Source organism: Stomoxys calcitrans, chromosome 1 (genome assembly GCF_963082655.1).
Source record: "Stomoxys calcitrans chromosome 1, idStoCalc2.1, whole genome shotgun sequence".
Taxonomy (NCBI): Eukaryota; Metazoa; Arthropoda; class Insecta; order Diptera; family Muscidae; genus Stomoxys; species Stomoxys calcitrans.
Genome location: NC_081552.1, coordinates 183,767,417 through 183,789,612, shown reverse-complemented (window position 1 = coordinate 183,789,612; position 22,196 = coordinate 183,767,417). Strand labels below are relative to the sequence as shown.

The following is a 22,196-nucleotide window of genomic DNA, read 5'->3' as shown; positions in this document are numbered from 1 at the left end:
GCCAAGTCGGATGATAATTGCGCCTTCTAGTGGCTCAAGAAGTCACGATTCCAGATCGGTTTATATGCCAGCTATATCAGGTTATGTACCGATTTGCGCTATACTTAGCATAGTTATTGGAAGTCATAACGAAACATCTCATGCAAAATTTCAGCCAAATCGGCTCTATTGGCTCAAGAAGTCAAGATCCAAGATCGGTTTATATGGAAGCTATACCAGATTATAAACCAATTTGAATCATACTTTACAGTTGGTGGAAGTGATGCCAAAATACCACGTGCAAAATTTCAGTCAAATCAGACGAGAATTCCGCCCTCTATAGGCTCAAGACGGCAAGACCCAAGATCGGTTTATATGGCAGCTATATCATAACATGGAGCGATTTGACCCATTTACAATCGCAATCGAGCTACACTAATAAAAAGTATTTGTGCAAAATTTCAAGCGGCTAGCTTTACTCCTTCGAAAGTTAGCGTGCTCTCGACGGACGGGCGGACATGGCAAGATCGACTTAAAATGACATGACGATTAGGAATGTATAAACTTTATGGGGTCTCAGACGCATGTTTCGAGGTGTAACAAACAGAATGACGAAATTGGTATACCCGCATCCTATGGTGGAGCGTATAAAAAGGATCTCGTAGACTTTAACACAACTCACTGTTCCAAATTTCAGCGAAATCGGAAAATAAATGCGTCTCTTATGGCCCCAAGATCTTAAATCGAGAGATCTAGGCCAAATTGAAGAAGAATGTCGAGAGGTGTAACATAACTCACTTTCCAAAGTTATCATCTATGTATGTTGCATGTGGCAAACGAGTGGTCAAGACGTAGCGATCTAAATTTTAGACCAGCGAAGACAGCGATCTACCTATACATGAGGAAAGCCAAGGTGGGAAATTTGCCCATGAACATTCCACTAAGGAACAGGGGCAAACATGTCACATATCAATAAGTGTTGTCCGATTCAAGTTTCAAGCTCAATAAAATGGGACCGCCTTTTTATAGGCGAGCACGAACGGCGCATAGAGGGATAGAATCAACCAAAAAAAAAAAAAAAAAGTAAAGGCGTGCTAAATTAGGCCGGGCCGAATCTTGGTAACCCACCTCCATGGATTCTGCTAAAAATTTATGCAAAATTAATTTAGTTGAAGAAAATAATTTTTTTCTACTTATTAAATTAAAAATTAAGGCTTCTAGGAACCGAATAAGGATGATCGAGGGACCGGTTTACATGGGCGCAATATCAGGTTATAGACTGATTTGGACCGCACTTGGCGCAATTGTTGGAAGTCATAACGGAACATTACATGCTAAATTTCAGCCAAATTGGACAAACATTGCGGCTTGTAAGGGCTAAGCTATATCAGGTTATAGACCGATTTAGACCGTACTTGGCGCAATTGTTGGAAGTTATAACGGAACATTACATGCTAAATTTTAGTCAAATCGGACAAACATTGCGGCTTGTAAGGGCTCAAGAAGTCAAATCGCGACCCATTTGCAAACCCCAACGACCTACATCAGTATTAGGTATCTGTGCAAAACTTCAAGCGTCTAGCTTGATTTCGACAGACAGACGGACGGATGGACATGGCTAGATCGACTCAGAACTTCGAGACGATTAATATATATATGTTTTCCGGGCATTAGATGAATATTTCGATGTGTTACAAACGTGGCGCAGGGGTTAATATGTCCGCCTGTGACGCCGAGCGCCTGGGTTCAGACATCAGAAAAATTTGCAGCGGTGATAATCCCCTTACTAATTCTCTACCAAGTAGTGTCACTATGCGGCACGCAGTTCGGACTCGGCATAAAATGGAGACCCCTTATCATTGAGCTTAAACATTAATCATACTGCACTCATTGAAATCAGAGAAGTATCCCCTGTTCCTTAATGGAATGTTCATTGGAAATTTAGTATTTAATTAGTCTGGCAACATTTGTAAGGTACTTTGCCATGTAAACTTCTCCCCAAAGAGGTGTCGCGCTGGACCACGCCATTCGGAGTCGTCTATAAAAAGGAGGTCCCTATTCATTGAGCTTAATCTAGAATGGGACAGCACTCATTGATATGTGCGATGTTTGGCGCTGTTCCTCAATGGAATGTTCGCGGGCAAATTTGCATTTGCAAGTGCCAAATCTTCATTCGTAAAGAGAATAATCCGACCTTTATTACCAGGAACAGGCAGGAGGTACTAGATGTTATCATTGTATTGGAAGATCTTAGTGGAAGGATATGCGACTGGGAAGCGTTGGATGGCCACAGCTTCTCTGATCATCGGTACATTAGTTTCAGCCTTGGGGAAAATACTGCAGAAATGGTCCCTCGGCTAAACAGAAGAAACGCGGATTAGGCACACACTGTTCACACATTCTGCACGTCTATGCCTTCTAGATCAGAAAAGGAAGTGGAAACTGCGGAGGATATAGACATAAAGGTCAACCGTATCACGAACTCCGTGAATGACTCTGTCGTGTCAGCATGTGCCAAGTGCCAAGCCAAGGGGCAAACAGCGGCCGCCTTGGTGGACCCCACTGCTGCTTGGTCTAATGAAGGACTGCAGAAAGCAGAGCAAAAGCCACAAGAGCACCACACGTTTGGGTCATCTAAAAGACTGTGCCAAGAAAATACAAGGGCGAGCTGAAAAAGGCTCAGAACAAATGCTGGGTGGAATTCTGCAGCTCCGTGGAGGATACATCTGAGGCCTCTAGGCTAAGGAATATACTATCCTCGAGCTCTGCTGCGGTGGCATATTCAGAAGTCAGAGAATGCATAGACAATGTCTAGTGAGGAAACACTAGAACTACTCGTTGAAACGAATTTCCCGGGAAACTTTCCAGTGAACTTGGCTCTTTAGGGCTATTATTTTTCTGGTTAAAACAGCTCACGCACGTTTCGTGTTTTGTTTCACTGTCAAACATCTTCAGTTTGGTCTATAATTTAACCATAAATCGTCTTACAAACGAACAACGCTTCCAAATTATTGAATTTTATTATCAAAATGGATGCTATGCTAATAAAGTTCAACGCGCGCTCCTCCCATTTTACGACTAAGCTCATTTTTGGCTCAATGGGTACGTAAATAAACAGAAATGTCGATTTTGGAGTGAAGATCAGCCAGAAGCATTGCAAGAGTTACCAATGCATCCAGAAAAAGAAAAGATTAGTGCGGTTTATGGGCTGGTGATATCATTGGACCGTACTTCTTCATAAACGATTCGAATCGTAACGTAACTGTGACTAGTGAGCGCAATCGTGAGATGATATCCAACTTTTTTTGCCGAAACTGCAAAAATTTGATTTGCATGACATGTGGCTTCAGCAAGACGAAGCCACATGCCACACAGCACGCGTAACAATGGATTTATTGAGAGGTGAGTTCGGTGAACATTTAATTCACGTTCGGGACCGGTCAATTGATCGCCGAGATCGTGCGATTTGACGCCTTTACACCATTTTTTTTTTCTTTTTTTGGGAGGCTATGTTAAAGCTCATATTAATACAGACAAGCCCGCTTTAATTGACGCATTGGTAGACAACATTGAAGCATTTATTCTTGAGATACCAGCCGAAATGTTGGAAAGAGTATGCCAAATTGGACTAAGCTGAGGTGCAGTCACGGTCAACGTTTGCATGAAATAATCTTCAAACATTAAATTATATGGACAGTACTATCGATTCAATAAAAATTTCGTGAGTTTTACTGAATTTTATGGGGTTTCTTTGGAAAACTTTCCTGTAGCTCCTAATTTTCAAATTAGTCTACACATAAACTGGTTTATTTGAACATTTTACATAAAATCGCTGTTAAAATGAGATGGATATAGGAGATTGTCTGAATACATGCCTTACTTTTCACAATCACTGTATTTTTCACTTCAATGATTATTGTAAACACACACAAATACAAACCGATAACCACACAGCAACCAATAGGTACCAGAATAATACAAATATCACACTTACATGAATTTATGTTTGAAAAGCTGGTGAAACAAGCGTTTCGTGTAAAGTTTACCCAAAACATTGGGGTGAATCAAAAAATATGCAGATATTAAAGAAAAACAAGTTCTTTAAATGACTTTTTCCAATAGATAAACATCAGTCATAGAAAAACACCACATCCAAAGTTGCAGGCCCCCAGAAGCTCAAAAAGTCAAACTGGGAGATCGGTTTATATGGCAGCTATATCTGGTTAAATATCGAAGATTGTACAAAAAATACAAAATTTCAACCATTGTGGATAAGAATTGCGCCCTCTGGAAGCCCAAGAAGTCTAATCGGAAGATCGGTTTATATGGCGGCTATATCAGGATAAAGACTGATTTAGACCATATTTAACACAGTTGTTGGAAGTCAAAATAAAATACTTCATGCAAAATTTCAGCCAAATCGGATACGAATTGCGGCCTCTAGAGGCTCAAAAAGTCTATTCGGGAGATCAGTTTATGTGGCGGCTGTATCAGGTTATGAACTGATATAGGCTATACTTGGTACAAATGTTGGAATACCAGAACATTTCAGCCAAATAGGATAAGTATTGTGCCCTCTAGAATCTCTAGAAGTCAAGACCCGAGGCCGCTTTATATGGCAGCTATAACAGGTTATGAACCGATTTAGACCATATCTGATTTGATACCAAAACACCACTTGCCCAATTTCATCCACATCAGATAACAAGTTAGCATGCTTTCAACAGACGGACGGACGGACATGGCTAGATAGACTTATAATGTCATAAAGATCAAGAATATGGGGTCTTAGACGTATATTTCGAGGTGTTACAAACGGAATGACGAAATTAGTATACCCCCCTAACCTATGGTGGAGGGTGTAATAATTTGTTTAGGAAGCCATCATAGCGCAGAGGTTAGCATGTCTGCCTATGACGCTGAACGCCTGGATTCGAAATCTGGCGAGACCATATGAAAAATTTTCAGGAGAGGTTTTTCCCCCCCTAATGCTGGCAACATTTGTGAGGAACTATGCCATGTAGAAACTTCTCTTCTAAGAGTTGTCGCACTGCAGAACGCCATTCGGATTCGGCTGTAAAAAGGAGGTTCCTTATCATTGAGCTTAAAATTTGAATGGGACTGCACTCATTGATATGTGAGAAGTTTGCCCCTGTCCCTTAATGGAATGTTCATGAGCAAAATTTGCATCTGCATTTTAACATTTTTATACCCTCCACCATAGGATGGGAGTATACTAATTTCGTCATTCTGTTTGTAACTTCTCGAAATATTCGTCTAAGACCCCATAAGGTATATATATTCTTAATCGTCATGACATTTTAAGTCGATCTAGCCATGTCCGTCCGTCTGTCTCTCGAAGGCACGCTAACTTTCGAAGGACAAAAGCTAGCAGCTTGAAATTTAGCACTAATATTTCTTATTAGTGTAGGTCGATTGGGATTGTTAATGGTCCATATCGGTGAATGTTTTGATATAGCTGACATATAAACCGATCTTGAATCTTGCTTCTCTCTCTCTCTATCTCTCTCTCTTCCATCTTCTTGAGCCACTAGAGGGCGCAAGTCTTCTCCGGTTTGGCTTAAATTTTGCATGAGGTGTTTTGTTATGATTTCCAACTGTGCTGAGAGTATAGTTGAAATCGGTCTATAACCTGATATAGCGGTCATATAAACCGATTTGACTGAAATTCGGCATGACATATTTCGTTATGACTTCCAACAACTGTGCTAAGTATAGTTCATATGGGTTCATAACCTGATATAACTGCCATATAAACCGATCATGAATATTAATTTCTTGAACCTCTAGAGGGCGTTATTACAGGCCGATTTGGCTAAAATTTCGTACAGCAGCTTCGACGTGTCATACGTGTCAAATATGGTTTAAATCGGTCTATAACCTGATACAACTCTAATATAAACGCAGAGCCCCCAAAGGGCGCAAATCTTCTTCGAATTGGCTGAAATTTTACACAATAACTTCTAGTATGGCCTCCAACATTCAATTCAGTCCGATTCGGACCATAACTTAACAATTCTTTTCTTTTATCCATTGGTTGCTTATAAAGAGATACCGGGAAAAGAACTAGACAAATGCGATCCATGGTAGAGGGTATGTAAGATTCGGTCCGGCCAAACTTAGCACACTTTAACTTGTTTTATAACTTATTGTCATTTTTGTTCGATCCACCCTCTTGTGGATACCCAGAAATACATATTTATTATGTCTATAGGCGACATCTCAGGTGGCTGTGTGTGGTGTGTATACATGCATGGGGGGGGTCTTCTTGGGTATATTTGTACATTGGTCTTGAACAAATGCTATTGTTTCTTATTTGTCCTTTTTGTTTATCCCATCCTTTTGCAGGTGGTCCAGGAATATGAACGTGCTGTTATCTTTCGTTTGGGCCGTTTAATGCAGGGTGGAGCCAAAGGACCAGGTACATTATTGCCATCTTATTTATTTTTATAGAGCAAATCATTGATGATTACCACAGGCGCTTGCCATTGAATTGAGTTATTAAGATTTTATGGCTTTAAGGCGACAAAGAATAAACAACTCAACCACAAACATCCACACACACACAGACACAAACAGAATCCAACTCAAAATAATTTCCTTTTTATTTACAGGCATATTTTTCATACTGCCTTGCATAGACTCATATGCGAGAGTGGATTTACGTACCAGGACATACGATGTCCCTCCACAAGAGGTAAGCCAACAAATACTCGTAGGAGGAAATCTCAGTTTAATTTTGAGGCCAAAAGCAAAATGGTCAATCAAATTGGAAGTTATCAAATCGACTTAAATGGGTTTCCTTCGAAAGCATAGAAAGTTAATCCGTTTTACTTTGTAGAGAGAGTATCTATGGAAAACGAGCAAGAACTTTTTGAAATTTAAAAATAAATGTAGATTTTCTTTTTCATTGTATAAGTGAGATTTTCCTTAAGAAGGCTTAAAGGCCTACAACACAAAAGGGAAATCCAAATTGAATTTTGTTTATTTTTATAGCCATAACGAAGAGTGGGGGCTTAATGGTTCATCACACAAGGTTTTTATTCTTTCAGACATAGGATGGCGGTAACGGGGGGAATCACTTCCTCAATTCTGTTAAAAATAGTGTCACCCACAGCCTTTTATGATCAAATCCGGATACGTTAGGTTATAGACCTATTCGGAACTTGCCTGGAAAATTTGAGCCAATTCGGATAATATTTGAGCCAAAAATGATAATATTTGAGCCAGCATATAGAGGGCAAAGAAAACAAATAAAAAATTTTATATCAGAGCTGTATTAAACTATTTCCAGCGATGTACAGTCCTTTACGGTAGAATTAATGACAAGTCTTTGCTATTCTCAGCAACGATTAAAACTTGGAATGCTGGTATACCAAATACGTTATTCCATTTGTATAGCTCTTCGTAAAATTGATCTAAGATCTTATAAAGAATTAAACACCAAAAATAAATATGACACATGGATTCTGCTCAAAAACTACATAAACTGGACTAAGTTGAAAGGCATACTTTTACTTAACGTATTAAACAGCTGCCAAAAAAAGGACAATATTTTGGTTTCTAGGAGCAGTATAAGGCTAATCGGGAGATGGGTTTATATGAGAGCTATAGCAGACTATAGGCTGAAGATCGGCCCTCCTATAGGTGTGGGTGCCTTGACACCTTCAGTCGAGAATAATGCTTCCAGCGCACAAACAGTCGTCAGACTAACAAATGAGGAAGATGCAAATAAACCAGGGGGATGCGCAGTTCATCCCTAGGCTTTAAGTAAAGGTGGTGTTTCCTATTCAGATTCAGACAGCGACAGTGTCAATGAAACAGTTATCGCATCCGAATCGAGAGATGAGGGCAGCGAGATGACGGCAGAAATGTGCGAGGGTCTGGCTAAGCTGACAGGAAGAGCTCACCGCCTTCAAGTACTCATGGAAGATCAAGCCAGCCATCCCCCAATGGAGACTGCAGACAGTGTCCTGCAGAGGGAGACAAAATCGGAACAGGAACGAAGGAAGCGCGCACGGTCCCTGACTTTTCATGGGGGACTATAACTTACAAAAGGCTGCAACAGTCACAGAAAGGTAAGGAGCCCCCCACTTACGCCAGAGTGGCAAGGAAGCACAACAGAGATGAGCGGACTTATGCAATCAAATAAGCCGTTAAGTGGAGCGAACGTGTTTTCATTTCGATCCTCACCTATTACGAAAAAGTTTTAAAGTCTGTTTGAAGTCGGCTCAAAATGAACTCCAAAGACCCAACAGCTGCAGTGGTGGCGTCAGACCGCATCAGATGCGGATGCCTTGGTACCTGTAGTCGAGAATAATGCTTCAAGCGCACAACTAGTTGTCAGACTAACAAATGAGGAGCCCAGTAGCGACAGACCAAGGCTTCTGGCGGGAATCGAACCCACGACCCCTGCACTGGTAAACCAAGCACTCTACCAACTCGGCTACCGGGGCGTCCAAAAAGTTGGTGTTTCCGATTCAGATTCATACACTGAAACTGTCATCGCAGCCGAATTGAGAGATGAGGGCAGCGAGATGACGGCAGTAGTGTGCCAGGGCTCTGCTAAGCTCACCAGAACACCGAAAAAGCAATCCGGGGCACGACGTGGTAGACTGAGGAGTATGTACCGGCAGCGCAATCGGGCGAAAGTGCAGGATGCTGGAAGAGTAGAACTGATATTCCATGCACTTTTTTGAAGCTGGAAAGAGAACCAGATTTCCCGAATATCGTAGATGCATTACGGCATGTTTGGGATCTATGGATCTAAAAAGATGGCTCAGCAGAAGAACACTTTAAGGAGGTGTACTGTCTCCTCTGGAAAAAAAAAGTGTAAAAGTGGTCGCGTATGCAGTTTTCCAGCACTCTAAGAGATAAACTTCAGGAAGCTCTATGTGCAACATCAAAGTGGGTTACCGAAAATGGTCTAGGCGTAAATCCGTGCAAGACAGAGGTAGTTATTTTCAACTGGAGATACAAGTTACCAACAGTGGCAGAAAGCGCAAAGTACCTGGTTATTTCGCTGGGCAGGAAATTTAACTTCAAATCCAACATTTTGGAAGGAGCAAGAAATGCAACTCTTGTCCTATACACCTGCAAGAGAGTCATTGGCGAAAGTTGGGGGTTAAGACCGCGTTTATTTGGTATATACTGCAGTTGTCAGACCAATAATGGTATATAATGTTGTGGTCTGGTGGACAGCGCTTCAAAAGTCCACCTACTGCTCATTGCTTAACCGGATCCAACAAATGGTTTGCTTGTGCATCACAGCCGCACTGAGGACGACACCATCTGATGCACTGCATTTAATGCTACATCTTATGCCTCTGGACATTGTGGCTACCCAAATTGCAGCGACCACTGCCGTGAGGTTAAGGGAACTTTCTCATTCATCATGTGGCGGCTACAGGCACTGTGTTATCCTTGATACAATATCCGATGTTCCAGGCAGTGTGGATTACACCCAACCTGAGCCGCTTTTTGACAAAAAGTACGATATCCCTGGTAGCAGAAGTTACATAGACTTCTTTACGGATGGTCCCAAACTAAACGACCAGGTGGGCTTTCGGTTGTACTCTAAAGATCTAGAACTGGTCATATCGTAAAGGTTACCCGACCATTGCAGTGTGTAGCAAGCGGAGATCCTTGCAATTAAGGAAGCGGTGGAATTGCTAAGATATAACGTCATTACGACGATTAGCATTAATATCCTTTCAGACAGCCAGGCAGCCATTAAATTCCTGGAGAACGTATTATGAAACACAAAAACCGCCCTCGTCTGTCGCGGATCTCTCAACGAGATGGCTGAACAGTTCAAAATTTCTGGGTGCCGGAATACAGAGATATGCCGGGGAATTGTAAAGCAGACGAGCTTGCGAGACTAGGAACAACCTTAGACATTCCAGGGACACTGCAATCTGTGGGTATGCCTCTAGCGACATGTAAGCTAAGTTTTCAGGACCAGGCGCCAAGGACAACGTATAATAGATGGTCACAAAGAGGTGGCTGTGAGCATTCCAAAACTATGACCGTCATTGGTTACAACCGACGTCTCAGTCATTGTATCCGTCATGACAGGTCACTGTCTTATCGAAATACATGCTGACAGACTGAAGGTTGCCAGCAACGACTTTTGCAGAAGTTGTGAGGATTATAGAACACTTTTTGAGTGTGTGTCCAGCACTAGCAATCAGAAGGAGTTTCACTTTAGGTTCACATTTCTATGATAACCTTTCTAAGTTAGCGGATGTGAGCATTCCCAAGTTGTTAGGCTTTTAAAAGCGATCTGCATGGTCCAACGGTAGGAACTAGAAGGCATTTTCCTTCTTCTGTTCTTGTAGTATCACAATGGACCCAAACCGTCTAAGTGAGTCTGATGGCAGACTGCCACTTAAACCTAACCTAATAACCTAACCGTTCTATGAATGCAGTTCATTGGATATTCCAAACAAATTAAACGTTTCCTCGATGTGAATTCAGGAACCACTAGCAGCCTCAAAATTTTTATGGTTGTATGCAAATCTAGTCATTCCGTTTGAAACACTTCGAAATATTGAACTAAGACCCTTACTTTACTTTAATTGGCTATGACAGAATATTTGTTCCACTAGCCGAACGTAGAATAGCGTTCCAAGCGCCTCGATCTTCTGCACTCATTCTAAAATCACTGACACCAAGTTTCGAGATATGAGCTTTTTCCATCGGGCTTTTGGTCTTCCCGGTTTGCGTGTACCACCGTGTTTGCCTTCAAAAGACTTCTTTGCTGGAGCTTCTTCATCCATTCTGATAACATGACCTAGCCAACGCAGCGTCATACGTCGCCTATATCCTCCGTTAACGCAAACTGGTCCATATATTTTACGAAGAATCTTTCTCTCAAATACTCCAAGCACTGCCTCATCTGTTTTCACAAGTACCCATGCTTCAGAACCATATAACAGCACGGGTAGTATCAGTGTCTTGTAAAGTGTAGTCTTCGTCTGTCGAGAGGTGGCCATGCTTCTGTGGTTCCCAACTTTCTCCATTTTCTTGATCTGCTCGGTTGTGCAAGGCTTTTTGGGTATTGAAACCCATTTTCACCGACTCTCTTTTGATTCTTTTAAAGGCTGCAGTTACTACTTCCGGTGACCGACCAATGATATCCATATCGTCGGCATAGGCGAGTAGCATGTGCTCTCTTGTGATTAGTGTGCCATACCTATTCACATCTGCATCTCGTATAATCTTCTCCAGCAGGATATTAAAGAGATCACACGATAGGCTGTCTCCTTGTCTGAAACCTCGTTTGATATTAAATGGTTCGGAGAGATTCTTTCTTTCAGCAAGTGTCATCCTGCAGAGTCTTATTAATTTTGCAGGAATACCAAACTCAGACATGGCTTGAAATACCTTTGAACGTAAAGGATTATCGAAGGCGGCTTTGTTGTCAACGAAGAGATGGTAGGTGTTTATTTGTCCTTCTCGGGTCTTTTCCAGGTTTTGGTGCAGTGTGAATATCTGGTCAAGGGTGGATTTACCTGGTCTAAAGTCGCATTGATAGGGCCCAATTATCTCATTGACTTTAGGTTTTAATCTTTCACACAGTACGCTCGAGAGTATCTTGTATCCGATGGGGAGGAGACTTATTCCTCTGTAGTTGGCACATTCCGTCTTGTCTCCTTTCTTGTGTACGGGACATAGTATGCTGAGGTTCCAATCATCGGGTATGCGTCCTTCTAGCCAGATTGCGCAGATAATCTGATGCATACGCCTTATCAGCGTGTCGCCTCCGGTCTTAAATAGTTCAGTGGGTAACCCGTCGGTTCCTGCTGCCTTGTTGTTCTTAGCCGGGTTACTGCTACTTGGACCTCATTCTGACTAGGAGGTAAACATTCTATACCATCAACAGGGATTGGTTCTGCGGTATCCTCTTCGCCGCCAACATCGGAAACTAGCAGTTGGGTAAAATGTTCTTTCCATATCCTCAGCATGTTATCTGTGTCAGTTACCAAATTTCCTTCTTTGTCTCTGCAGGAGGATGTGCCTGCACCAAAGCATCGGTTTGATGTTTAATTCTTTGGTAGAATTTCCGGACTTCATTCTGTCTGCTGTACATCTCAATTCGCTCACGCTCACGTCTTTCCATTTCCTTTTTCTTTCTGCGGAATAGACGTTTCTCCTCTCATCTTTTCTCCCGGTACCTCTCCTGCATCTGGCGCGTTGCTAATGATTGCGGGGTTGGAGTGGGCAATAGTTTGCCACTGCGCCATTATATCATCGGAACAAGGAGTGCTTTCATGAAGCAGTTGGGTCAGTCGAGTGGAGTATGCCGCTGCCATTTGTTGTGTTTGCAGCCTTTCAATGTCCAGCTTCCGTGCTGTGTCAGATCGTTTTTTCCTCGCCATGTTCAAACGGGTGAGAACCTTTGCTGCAACAAGGTAATGATCCGAATCTATATTCGCTCCACGGATCGATCGTACATCTAACACGCTGGATGAATGCCTTCCATATATCACAACGTGATCAATTTGGTTTCTCGTGTTTTGATCGGGTGACAGCCATGTGGCTTTGTGAATATTTTTATGTTGAAATCTGGTGCTACTAACTACCATGTTTTTTGCCGCGGCGAAATCTATCAGCCTCAACCCATTACTGGACGTTATCTCGTCGAGGCTAAACTTTCCGACTGTTGGACCAAAAATGTCTTCCTTCCCTATTTTCGCATTAAAATCTCCCAGAACGATTTTAATATCATGCGCGGGGCAGCGGTCATATTCTATCTCTAGGCGCTCGTAGAAAATATCCTTGGTCTGCTCGTCTTTGTCTTCCGTCGGGGCATGGGCACAAATAAGGCTGATGTTGAAGAATTTGGCTTTTATGTGGATTGTGGCTAGACTCTCATCCACCGGAGTAAAGCTTGAGACAAATCGTTTCAGTCTCCGACTAACCACAAATCCACAGCCAAATTCATGCCTCGTATTATGGCAGCTATAGCATAGTTCGTCACCGTTTGGTGTTGTAGTGACGCCATTCCCAGTCCATCACACTTCCTGTAAGGCGGTTATATCTGCCTTGTACTTCTCTAATACATCCGCCAGCGCGTATACTGCACCTTCTCTATAAAGAGTGCGGACATTCCTGGTACAGATCCGCAAATCATAGTCATTTTTTCGTTTGCGTGGGTCGTCAACGTTGGTGGGGGGGGTCTGTTTTTACTATTCCTTTGTTTCTCGTAGTAGTTCTCAGTTTTCCGGGGGCGGGTTACTGGCCCAGCGACCCAACCGCATGGGTTTTGTGGGATTGCATGTATCTCTCGTTGTGGCGAGCCGCTTGCTCCAAGATCCGACGCTCGCCACAAGCCGCCCCTAACCTGGGAACAGACGCTGATGTTGGCCATTGGTTATTTGAAGGCGCCAATAACTCGCCTTGTCATCTCGAGTATCATTGGCACTCAGTATTTAGTTAAGAGCCAGTGCCACCTGACTCCTCACTGAGACTCTCCTCTCGAAAATCTCGAACTAAGACCCTATAAAGTATATATATTCTTGACTGTCTCTGCGTTTTGAGTCGATCTAACAATCTCCATCCGTCTGTCCAAATCATGATAGCGATCGAACACGTTTAGCTAGCTGCTTGAAATTTTGCACAGATACTTAATATTGATGAAGGTCATTGGGGACTGCAAATGGGCTTTATCGGTTCAGATTTCGATTAAGCTTCCATATAAACCGATCTCCCGATTTGACTTCATGAGCCCCTGGAAGGCACAATTTTTATCCGATTTGGCTGAAAACTTGCATGTAGTGTTTTGCTACAACTACCAATAACTGTGACAAGTATGGTCAAAATTGATCTATAACCTGGTATAAACGATCTCCCGATTTGACTTCTTAAGCCTCTAGAAACCGCAATTTTCGTCCGATTTGACTGAAACTTAGCATGTTGTGTTCTGATTACTTACTTCAAACAACTGTGCAAAATACGGTTCAAATCGGTCTATAACCTGATATATTGGGTTGCCCAAAAAGTAATTGCGGATTTTTTAAAAGAAATCAAAAATTTAATCAAATATACTTGTTTTACACTTTTTTCTAAAGCAAGCTAAAAGTAACAGCTGATAACTGACCGAAGAAAGAATGCAATTACAGAGTCACAAGCTGTGAACAAATTTGTCAACGCCGACTATATGAAAAATCCGCAATTACTTTTTGGGCAACCCAATACCTCCCATATACACCGATCTCCCGACAAGACTTCTTGACCCCTTACAAGCCACAATTTTTGTCCGATTTGGCTACAATTTTGCACAAAGTGTTCTGTTATGACTTCCAATAACTGTGGCAATTACGGCCAAAATCAGTTTATATCTTGATAAAGCTCCAATTTAAACCGATCTCCCGATTAGCTTCGGTTCCTAGAAGCTTTAATCATTGCTGGTTTGACCGAAGTTCGGTATGGGACCAAGTGTTTGGGGGACCACACCAACCCCCAAAAACCCCCTAAATAGAACATATTTGCTGACAAATGCAATATGGTACTCAAATGAAATATTTTTCGGGGAGATCCACCCCTTCCCCAAAGCACCCACCAAAGGGGGGTACGACCATAGCAATATGGGGCTCAAATGAAAAGTCTTTAGGAGTAAAGCACGAATCTGATATCAATATTCGAAAAAAAAAGTGTTTATGGGCCACCCCACCTCCCATAACACCACCCAAATAGGACGTATTTGCTGATCATTGCAATATGGGGCTCAAATTATAGATATTTTGGAGTGGAACAAGAATCTGATATATATATATATATATATATATATATATATATATATATATATATATATATATATATATATATATATATATATATATATATATATATATATATATATATATATATATTCTCAGGGCCAAGTCACTGAGTGGCCGCCCCATCCCTCAAAACAGCCATGACAATTTGCGTCTTAAAGAGAGTGGAGCTCGATATTGATAGTTTTTAGGGCCCATACCCCAAACTGGACATATTTGCTGACTTTTTCAGTAAGGGATTTAAATAAAAGGTATTTGAGATAAGCAAATCCAATTTTGACGGCAATGGCAATATGGGGTTCAAATAAATGATATTTGAGAGTAGAGCAAGATGCTGATACATTTCCAGGGCTAAGTGTTTAGAGACCGCCTCACCCCTAAATCGGACATATTTACGGACCATATCAATGTGGAGCTCAAGTGAAAGGTGTTGGGGGTAGAGCACGAAATTTATACCCACTTTCGGAACCAATTTTCTAGGTGTCTAGCCTTTCCCAAAAAACAGCAATTATTTACTGACCGACGCAATATGGAGCTCAAATAAAGGTATTTGGGAGTATAATACGAATCTGATATCCACAAGTGGGTCCATGTATTTGGGGCACCGCCCCTTCGCCCAAAACACCCCCAAATATTACAAATTTGCCGACCATTGTAATATGTGTCTCAAATGAAAGGTATTTGAGATTTAAAAAAAAATTTAATAAACAATTTTGGGGCCAAGTGTTTGGTGCACGCCTCATCCCATAAACTCCCCTTAAACCAATGGCAATATGGGGTTTAAAAAATGGTTTTTAAGATAGAGCCCGATGCTAATATTTTTTCAGGGCTAAGTGTCTGGGGGACCACCTCACCCTACAAAACATCCCGAAATTAGACATACATATCTACCGATCTTGGCAATTTGGGGCTCAAATGAAAGGTATTTGGGAGTAGGGCACGAAATTCATACCCACTTACAGGACCACGTTTCTGGGGGTCCACACAACCCCCTTCACCCACCAACCACCACCATGGCGCACTTCCCACTACCAAAATCCATATGAGAATATCGGGCTCCGATAAAGTCTTTCAAGCTAAAATACGTCTTTAACATCCAAACTTAAATGTCCATAAACCCTCCGAGCGAATTCATAGACGAATAATGATCATATGGAATTCAGATAAAGGCATTTATATTGTTATACTGTTTCTCAAGTTAAATACACATACTATTTTCGAAGCATGGTATTTCATTCAAAGCTCCTTAATTAACAAAAATTTTGTTGCGCAGCGGAACGGGCCCTGTCCAGCTTATAGTTTATACGAAAGTTTAGTAAAATCCATGGTTGTGGGTTCCCAAGATTCGGCCCGACCGAACTTAGCACGCTTTTATTTGTTCTGATTAGGCTGAAATTCGGTGCGTCATAACCCCTAGTGTCGCATACAATTACTACAAATGTGTATAGCCCTAACATTAACGGATCCGCTATCAATAATTGGATCGTTTAAAACCCCCATTCATTTGCCAATTTTGTTAGGATAAATCAAAAAAAGCTAAAATATTTCATAGAACTGGGTTTTGTCCAATTTGTTTTTGGGAATTATGCGAAATTTCAGCCCCCTTTGGTTTTGCTCTCATAACCCAAAAACTGCAACAATGAATAACCATATTGTGGAAGTATCTCTTTTTCTCATTCAGTTGCACATTCTTGCTGTAACGATGTTCTACTTGAGAGAGCTTAGAATAGACAAAAAACGGGAAAACGGAAAATACATCTCCTCACTTTTGTGCAATAGGTTTATTTTTTTTTCCTTTTTCTACTACTATTATAATGTATTCCTTGGTCTTAACTCATCTCGTATCTGTTCTATGGTGCCTCGCACTGATATTTTCTTGCAGGTGTTGACAAAGGACAGCGTTACTGTGTCAGTGGATGCCGTTGTCTATTATCGGGTCTCAAATGCAACAGTCTCCATAGCGAATGTGGAAAATGCACATCACTCTACACGATTGTTGGCGCAAACTACTCTCCGGAATACAATGGGCACCCAGCACTTGCATGAGATTTTGAGTGAGCGTATGACAATTTCCGACACGATGCAGGTATGTATGTACTAACAGAGCACACTCACACACGCACACAACCCTATTTCAACGAGAGGAAACAAAAATATATTAAATATCTAGGAAGGCAAAAGTACGAGGGAGGATTTAAAAAGAAAAAAACAAAGCCTAACATGAAGAATTTTGGGATATTTTCCCAAAATCTACATCATTGAATTCAATCACCCTGTACATCTGCTATGAACACTCGCTCATTTGTGAGCAGTGTGGAATAACTGGATGTTAACCTAAGTGTATTATTAAAGGGAAGGTAAAACTCATTTTATTTTTATACCCACCACCAAAGGATGGCGGTATATCAAATTTGTCATTCATTTTGCAACATATCGAAATATCCATTTGCGACCCTATGAAGTATTCGAGATCGTAATAAAAACAACTAAGACGATCTAGACATGTCCGTCCGTCCGTCTGTCTGTTAAAAATCACGCTATAGTCATAAAAGTAAAAATATTGAGCTGAAACTTTGCACAGATTGTTTTTTGTGCACAAGCAGGCTAAGTTCGAAAATGGGCCATATCGGACTATATCCTGATATCGCCCCCACATAGACCGATCTGCCGATTTAAGGCAATTTTGCCCAGATCGGACCAGATTTGGATATACCTGCCATATAGACCGATCTCTCGATTTTCGGTCTTGGGGCCATAAAAGGCGCATTTATTGACTGATTTCGCTGAAATTTGGGAAATCGAGTTGTGTTAGAACCCTCAACACCCTTGTTTAATTTGGGACACATCAGTCCACATTTGGATATAACTGCCATATAGACCGGGAGGCCACCGTAGCGCAGAGGTTAGCATGTCCGACTATGATGCTGAACGGTTGGGTTCGAATTCAGTCGAGACCATCGGAAAATTTTTCAGCGGTGGTTTTCCCCTCCTCATGCTGGCAACATTTGTGAAGTACTATATCATCCTTTACCTCTCTCCAAAGAGGTGTCGCACTGCTGCACGCCTTTCGGACTCGGCTATAAAAATGCATGCATTTGCCATATAGACCGTTCTGCCGACTTAAGGTCTTAGACCCATAAAAAAGCTCATTTATTGTCCGTTTTACCTGAAACTTAGGTTGATGAGTAACGTTCTGTCCCTCGAACGTTACTCATCAACCTAAGATATAGCTGTCTATAGACCGATCTTCCGATTTAAGGTCTTGAACCCATTAAAGAGGCATTTACTGTTAAATTTTGCTGAAATTTTGGACAGAATGTCCTGTTAGGCCCCTCGATATTCTTGTTTAATTTGGCCCAGATCAGTCCACATTTGGACATAGCTGCCATATAGTCCGATCTAAAGACTATAGGTCTTAGACCCATTAAGGGAGCATTTATTTTCCGATTGCACTGAAATTTGGGGTAGTGTGTTATAAAGGGTGATTTTTTGAGGTTAGGATTTTCATGCATTAGTATTTGACAGATCACGTGGGATTTCAGACATGGTGTCAAAGAGAAAGATGCTCAGTATGCTTTGACATTTCATCATGAATAGACTTACTAACGAGCAACGCTTGCAAATCATTGAATTTTATTACCAAAATCAGTGTTCGGTTCGAAATGTGTTCAAATTTTGACAAATTTTGTTCAGCGATGAGGCTCATTTCTGGTTGAATGGCTACGTAAATAAGCAAAATTGCCGCATTTGGAGTGAAGAGCAACCAGAAGCCGTTCAAGAACTGCCCATGCATCCCGAAAAATGCACTGTTTGGTGTGGTTTGTACGCTGGTGGAATCATTGGACCGTATTTTTTCAAAGATGCTGTTGGACGCAACGTTACGGTGAATGAACACATTTCGAACCGAACACTGATTTTGGTAATAAAATTCAATGATTTGCAAGCGTTGCTCGTTAGTAAGTCTATTCATGATGAAATGTCAAAGCATACTGAGCATCTTTCTCTTTGACACCATGTCTGAAATCCCACGTGATCTGTCAAATACTAATGCATGAAAATCCTAACCTCAAAAAAATCACCCTTTATAAGTTCCCTCGATATTCTTGTTTAATTTGGCAAAGATTGGTCCATATTTGGATATAGCTGCCATTTATACCGATCTCTCGATTTAAGGTCTTGAGCCCGTTTATTGTCCATTTTCGGTGAAAATTGGTATAACGAGATGTGTTAGACTCCTCGATATCCCTGTGCAAGACGACCCAGATTGGTTCAGATTTGGATATAGCTGTCATATAGACCGATTTCTCGGTTTAAGGGCTTGGACCTATAAAAGGCGCATTTTCTTTCCGATTTTGCTGAGTTTTGCGACCGTAAGTTATGTTAGTCACCGCGACAATCTTGTTTGATTTGGCGAAGATCGGTTCAGATTTGGATATAGTTGCCATATATAGCGATCTCTCGATTTAAGGTTTAAGGCCCATAAAAGGTGAATTTTTTAACCGATTTAGCTAAAACTTAGTACAAAGAGATACGTTAGTCCCTTGGACATTCGTACCGAGATTGGTTAAGATCGGTCTATATTTCGATATAACTGCAATATAGACCGACTCTCCATTTAAAGTCCATGTCCACCCGTTTCAAATCCCGACGTGAACATAAAAAAAATGTCAGTGGTGATTATCTCCTTACAAATGCTGGCTACATATCTAAAGTATCCTGTCATGTCAAAACTTTTTTACGTTCAGACTCTGCATAAAAAGGAGGCCCCTTATCGTTGAGTATAAAAAATTTGTAATCGGACTGCACTCATTGATATGAGAGAAGTATCCCCTGTTCATGGCAAATTTAGCATTGTCCAATTTGGTTGAAATGTATGATAGCAAGTTGTGTTAGGCTCCTCAACATCCAACCAACATTCAATACGGCCCAGATTGGTCCAGATTTGGATATAGATGCCATATAGACCGATCTCCCGATTAAAGGTTTTAGGCCCTCAAAAAGTGAATTTGGTAACCGATTTCAGTAACCGAGTTGTGTTAGGCTCCTCAACATCCCTGTTCAATATGGCCCAGATGGGTCCAGATTTGGATATAGCTGTCATATAGACCGATCTACCGATTTAAGGTTTTAAAAAATTTAGCACAACGAGTTATGTTAGGCTCCTCAACATCCCTGTGCAATACGGGCCAGATCAGTCCAGATTTGAATATATCTCCCATATATTCCGTTCACCCGATTCAAGCTCTTGTGACCGTGAAAGCACATTTATTATATGATTTTTCCTTAACATTCGAGTTCAATATGGTCCAAATCGGTCTATAATAAGAAATAGCTGCCATATAGACCGATCTCTTGACCTATAAAAGTTGCATTTATTGCCCGATTTCGCTGAAATTTGATATATGGATATGGATGAAATCGGTTTAGATTTGAATATAGCTGCCACATACTTCAGATGTAAGTTCTTAGGCCTATAAAAGGTGAATTTTTTAACCGGTGAATTTGGTACAATAAGTTGTTTTAGACCCATTTATAGCTTTCCTGAATAAGGTGAAGATCGGATCGGACTTTAGATATAGCTGCTATGGGTTCATAAATAATAAATTTTCCGCTTTATAGCAAAAGGTGGTCAATATATACGACCAACTTAATGCGTTTTTACTTTTCTTTTTATTTTATTTGAAAACAAGTAAAACCGTGTTAAGTTCGGCCGGGACAAGCCGTATGTACCCTCCGCCATGGATCGCATTTGTCAAGTTCATCGCCCGATATCTCTTTTTAGGCAAACAAAAGATAATGGGTAAGAATTGCTATGATATTGGAGCTATACCAAGTTATCAACCGATTGGGCCCATATTTGGTTTGGCTGTTAGAGACCAAAGCAGAAGTCGTTGTACAAAGCAGAAGTCAGCCACAGCGGACATGAATTGCGCCTTCTAGTGGCTCAAGAAGTCAAGATCCGAGATCCGTTCATAACCTGACATAGCTCCCATAAAAGTTTGGTCATGTTATGAATCGATTTGGACCATACTTGGCACAGTTGCTGAAATTCATAACAAAACAAAATTTAAGACATATCGGTTTAGAATTGCGCCCTCTAGCGGCTCAGTAAGTCAAGATGTAGGATCGGTTTATATGGCAGCTATATCAGAACAAGGACCGATATAGCCCGTTTGCAATCCCAACTGACCTACATTAATAGGAAGTATTCATGCCAAATTTTAACTGCCTAGCTTTATTTCTTCGAAAGTTAGGTTGGTTTCGTCAGACGAACAGAGGGACGGGCGCACAGACAGGGCTGCCCTCTCTGTCAAGACCATCAAGAATGTATATTCTTTGTTGGGTCTCAGATCAATATTTCGTGGTGTTGCAAACAAAATAGCGAAGTTAGTATACCTCCTTCATATGGTGGAGGCTATAAAAAGCCTTTGCAATTTTTATTTTCAAGCCCCACAAATAGATGGGGGTATACTAATTTTTTTACTCTGTTTATGCCACTAAGGCCCGGTAATTCAAAGTAGTCGGGATTAATCTAAGCTATATCCATTTGTCCATACTCCAGTCTATCGATCCTATTCTGCATAATGACGATCTAAAATCACTGAATTGTCGACCATCGGTTGGCATTTTTCTTCCCAGGGAGTATTTATATAGGACCGAAATTTGTAATACTTTTGGGATTTAAGCAAACAAATCGATGCTGAATATTTTCAAGTAGATAGCGGACAAGTACATTCTTTTAAATAGAAGTACACGTCTGTATAGGAAACAATTTATTGCCATTGTCAAAAGTTCCATGGGATTAATAAACCAACTATCATCTCTTCCGCAATTTAGTCCCCTCATTTTTAAACTATCCTCGTATCTATGTTTGTATAAATGCGCGATATGTTGCTTTTTCGGTTAAGTCAGGTGTAACTTGGTAGCTGAAATAACTGCCAGGCTAAGCCCCTTTTCTTGCCTCCATCCAAGCAAGTTTTTTCCGTAGAGGAAAAAGAAACTGGTTCTGTTGTGGCTGCCACTGCTAACGGCAAAAAATAAACTTTAAGTCGTACTACCTATCATACAGTGGTGACACAAATATGACAATATTTACTTCCAGCAACATCAACAATATATCCGAAGAAGTAAAAAGGTATCAAGTTAGGCCCTGCCGAACTTTGGATACCCACCACCATGGATGTCATGTTATTTTATAACAACTCCATTACCATGTTCATGGTTATATCCAAGTATGGGCAAGTCGTCATGATCCGGTGAAAAATACATTATTTATGCACCCATAGCAGCTATATCGAAATATGGTCCGCTTTGGACCAAATTCGGCACGGACATTGAGTGGTCTAAGAAATACAAGTCACTTTTCAATTTTATTTCAATATTGGTCCTTTTGGCAGCTTAATCCAAATATAG

The 22,196-nt window shown here is 41.1% G+C and overlaps 1 protein-coding gene across 3 annotated transcripts in view; it reads left to right on the top strand.

Annotated features, from left to right (window-relative positions):
* The window catches only part of LOC106092330 (band 7 protein AGAP004871), a 180,950-nt gene that overhangs the window by 106,222 nt on the left and 52,532 nt on the right, over nt 1-22,196 (top strand). For all 3 annotated transcript variants that reach the window (XM_059360790.1, XM_059360789.1, XM_059360788.1), the window contains exons 3-5: nt 6,349-6,421; nt 6,615-6,697; nt 16,666-16,869. In XM_059360790.1, coding sequence (XP_059216773.1) covers nt 6,349-6,421; nt 6,615-6,697; nt 16,666-16,869 — 360 coding nt within the window. The remainder of the gene's footprint in view (nt 1-6,348; nt 6,422-6,614; nt 6,698-16,665; nt 16,870-22,196) is intronic.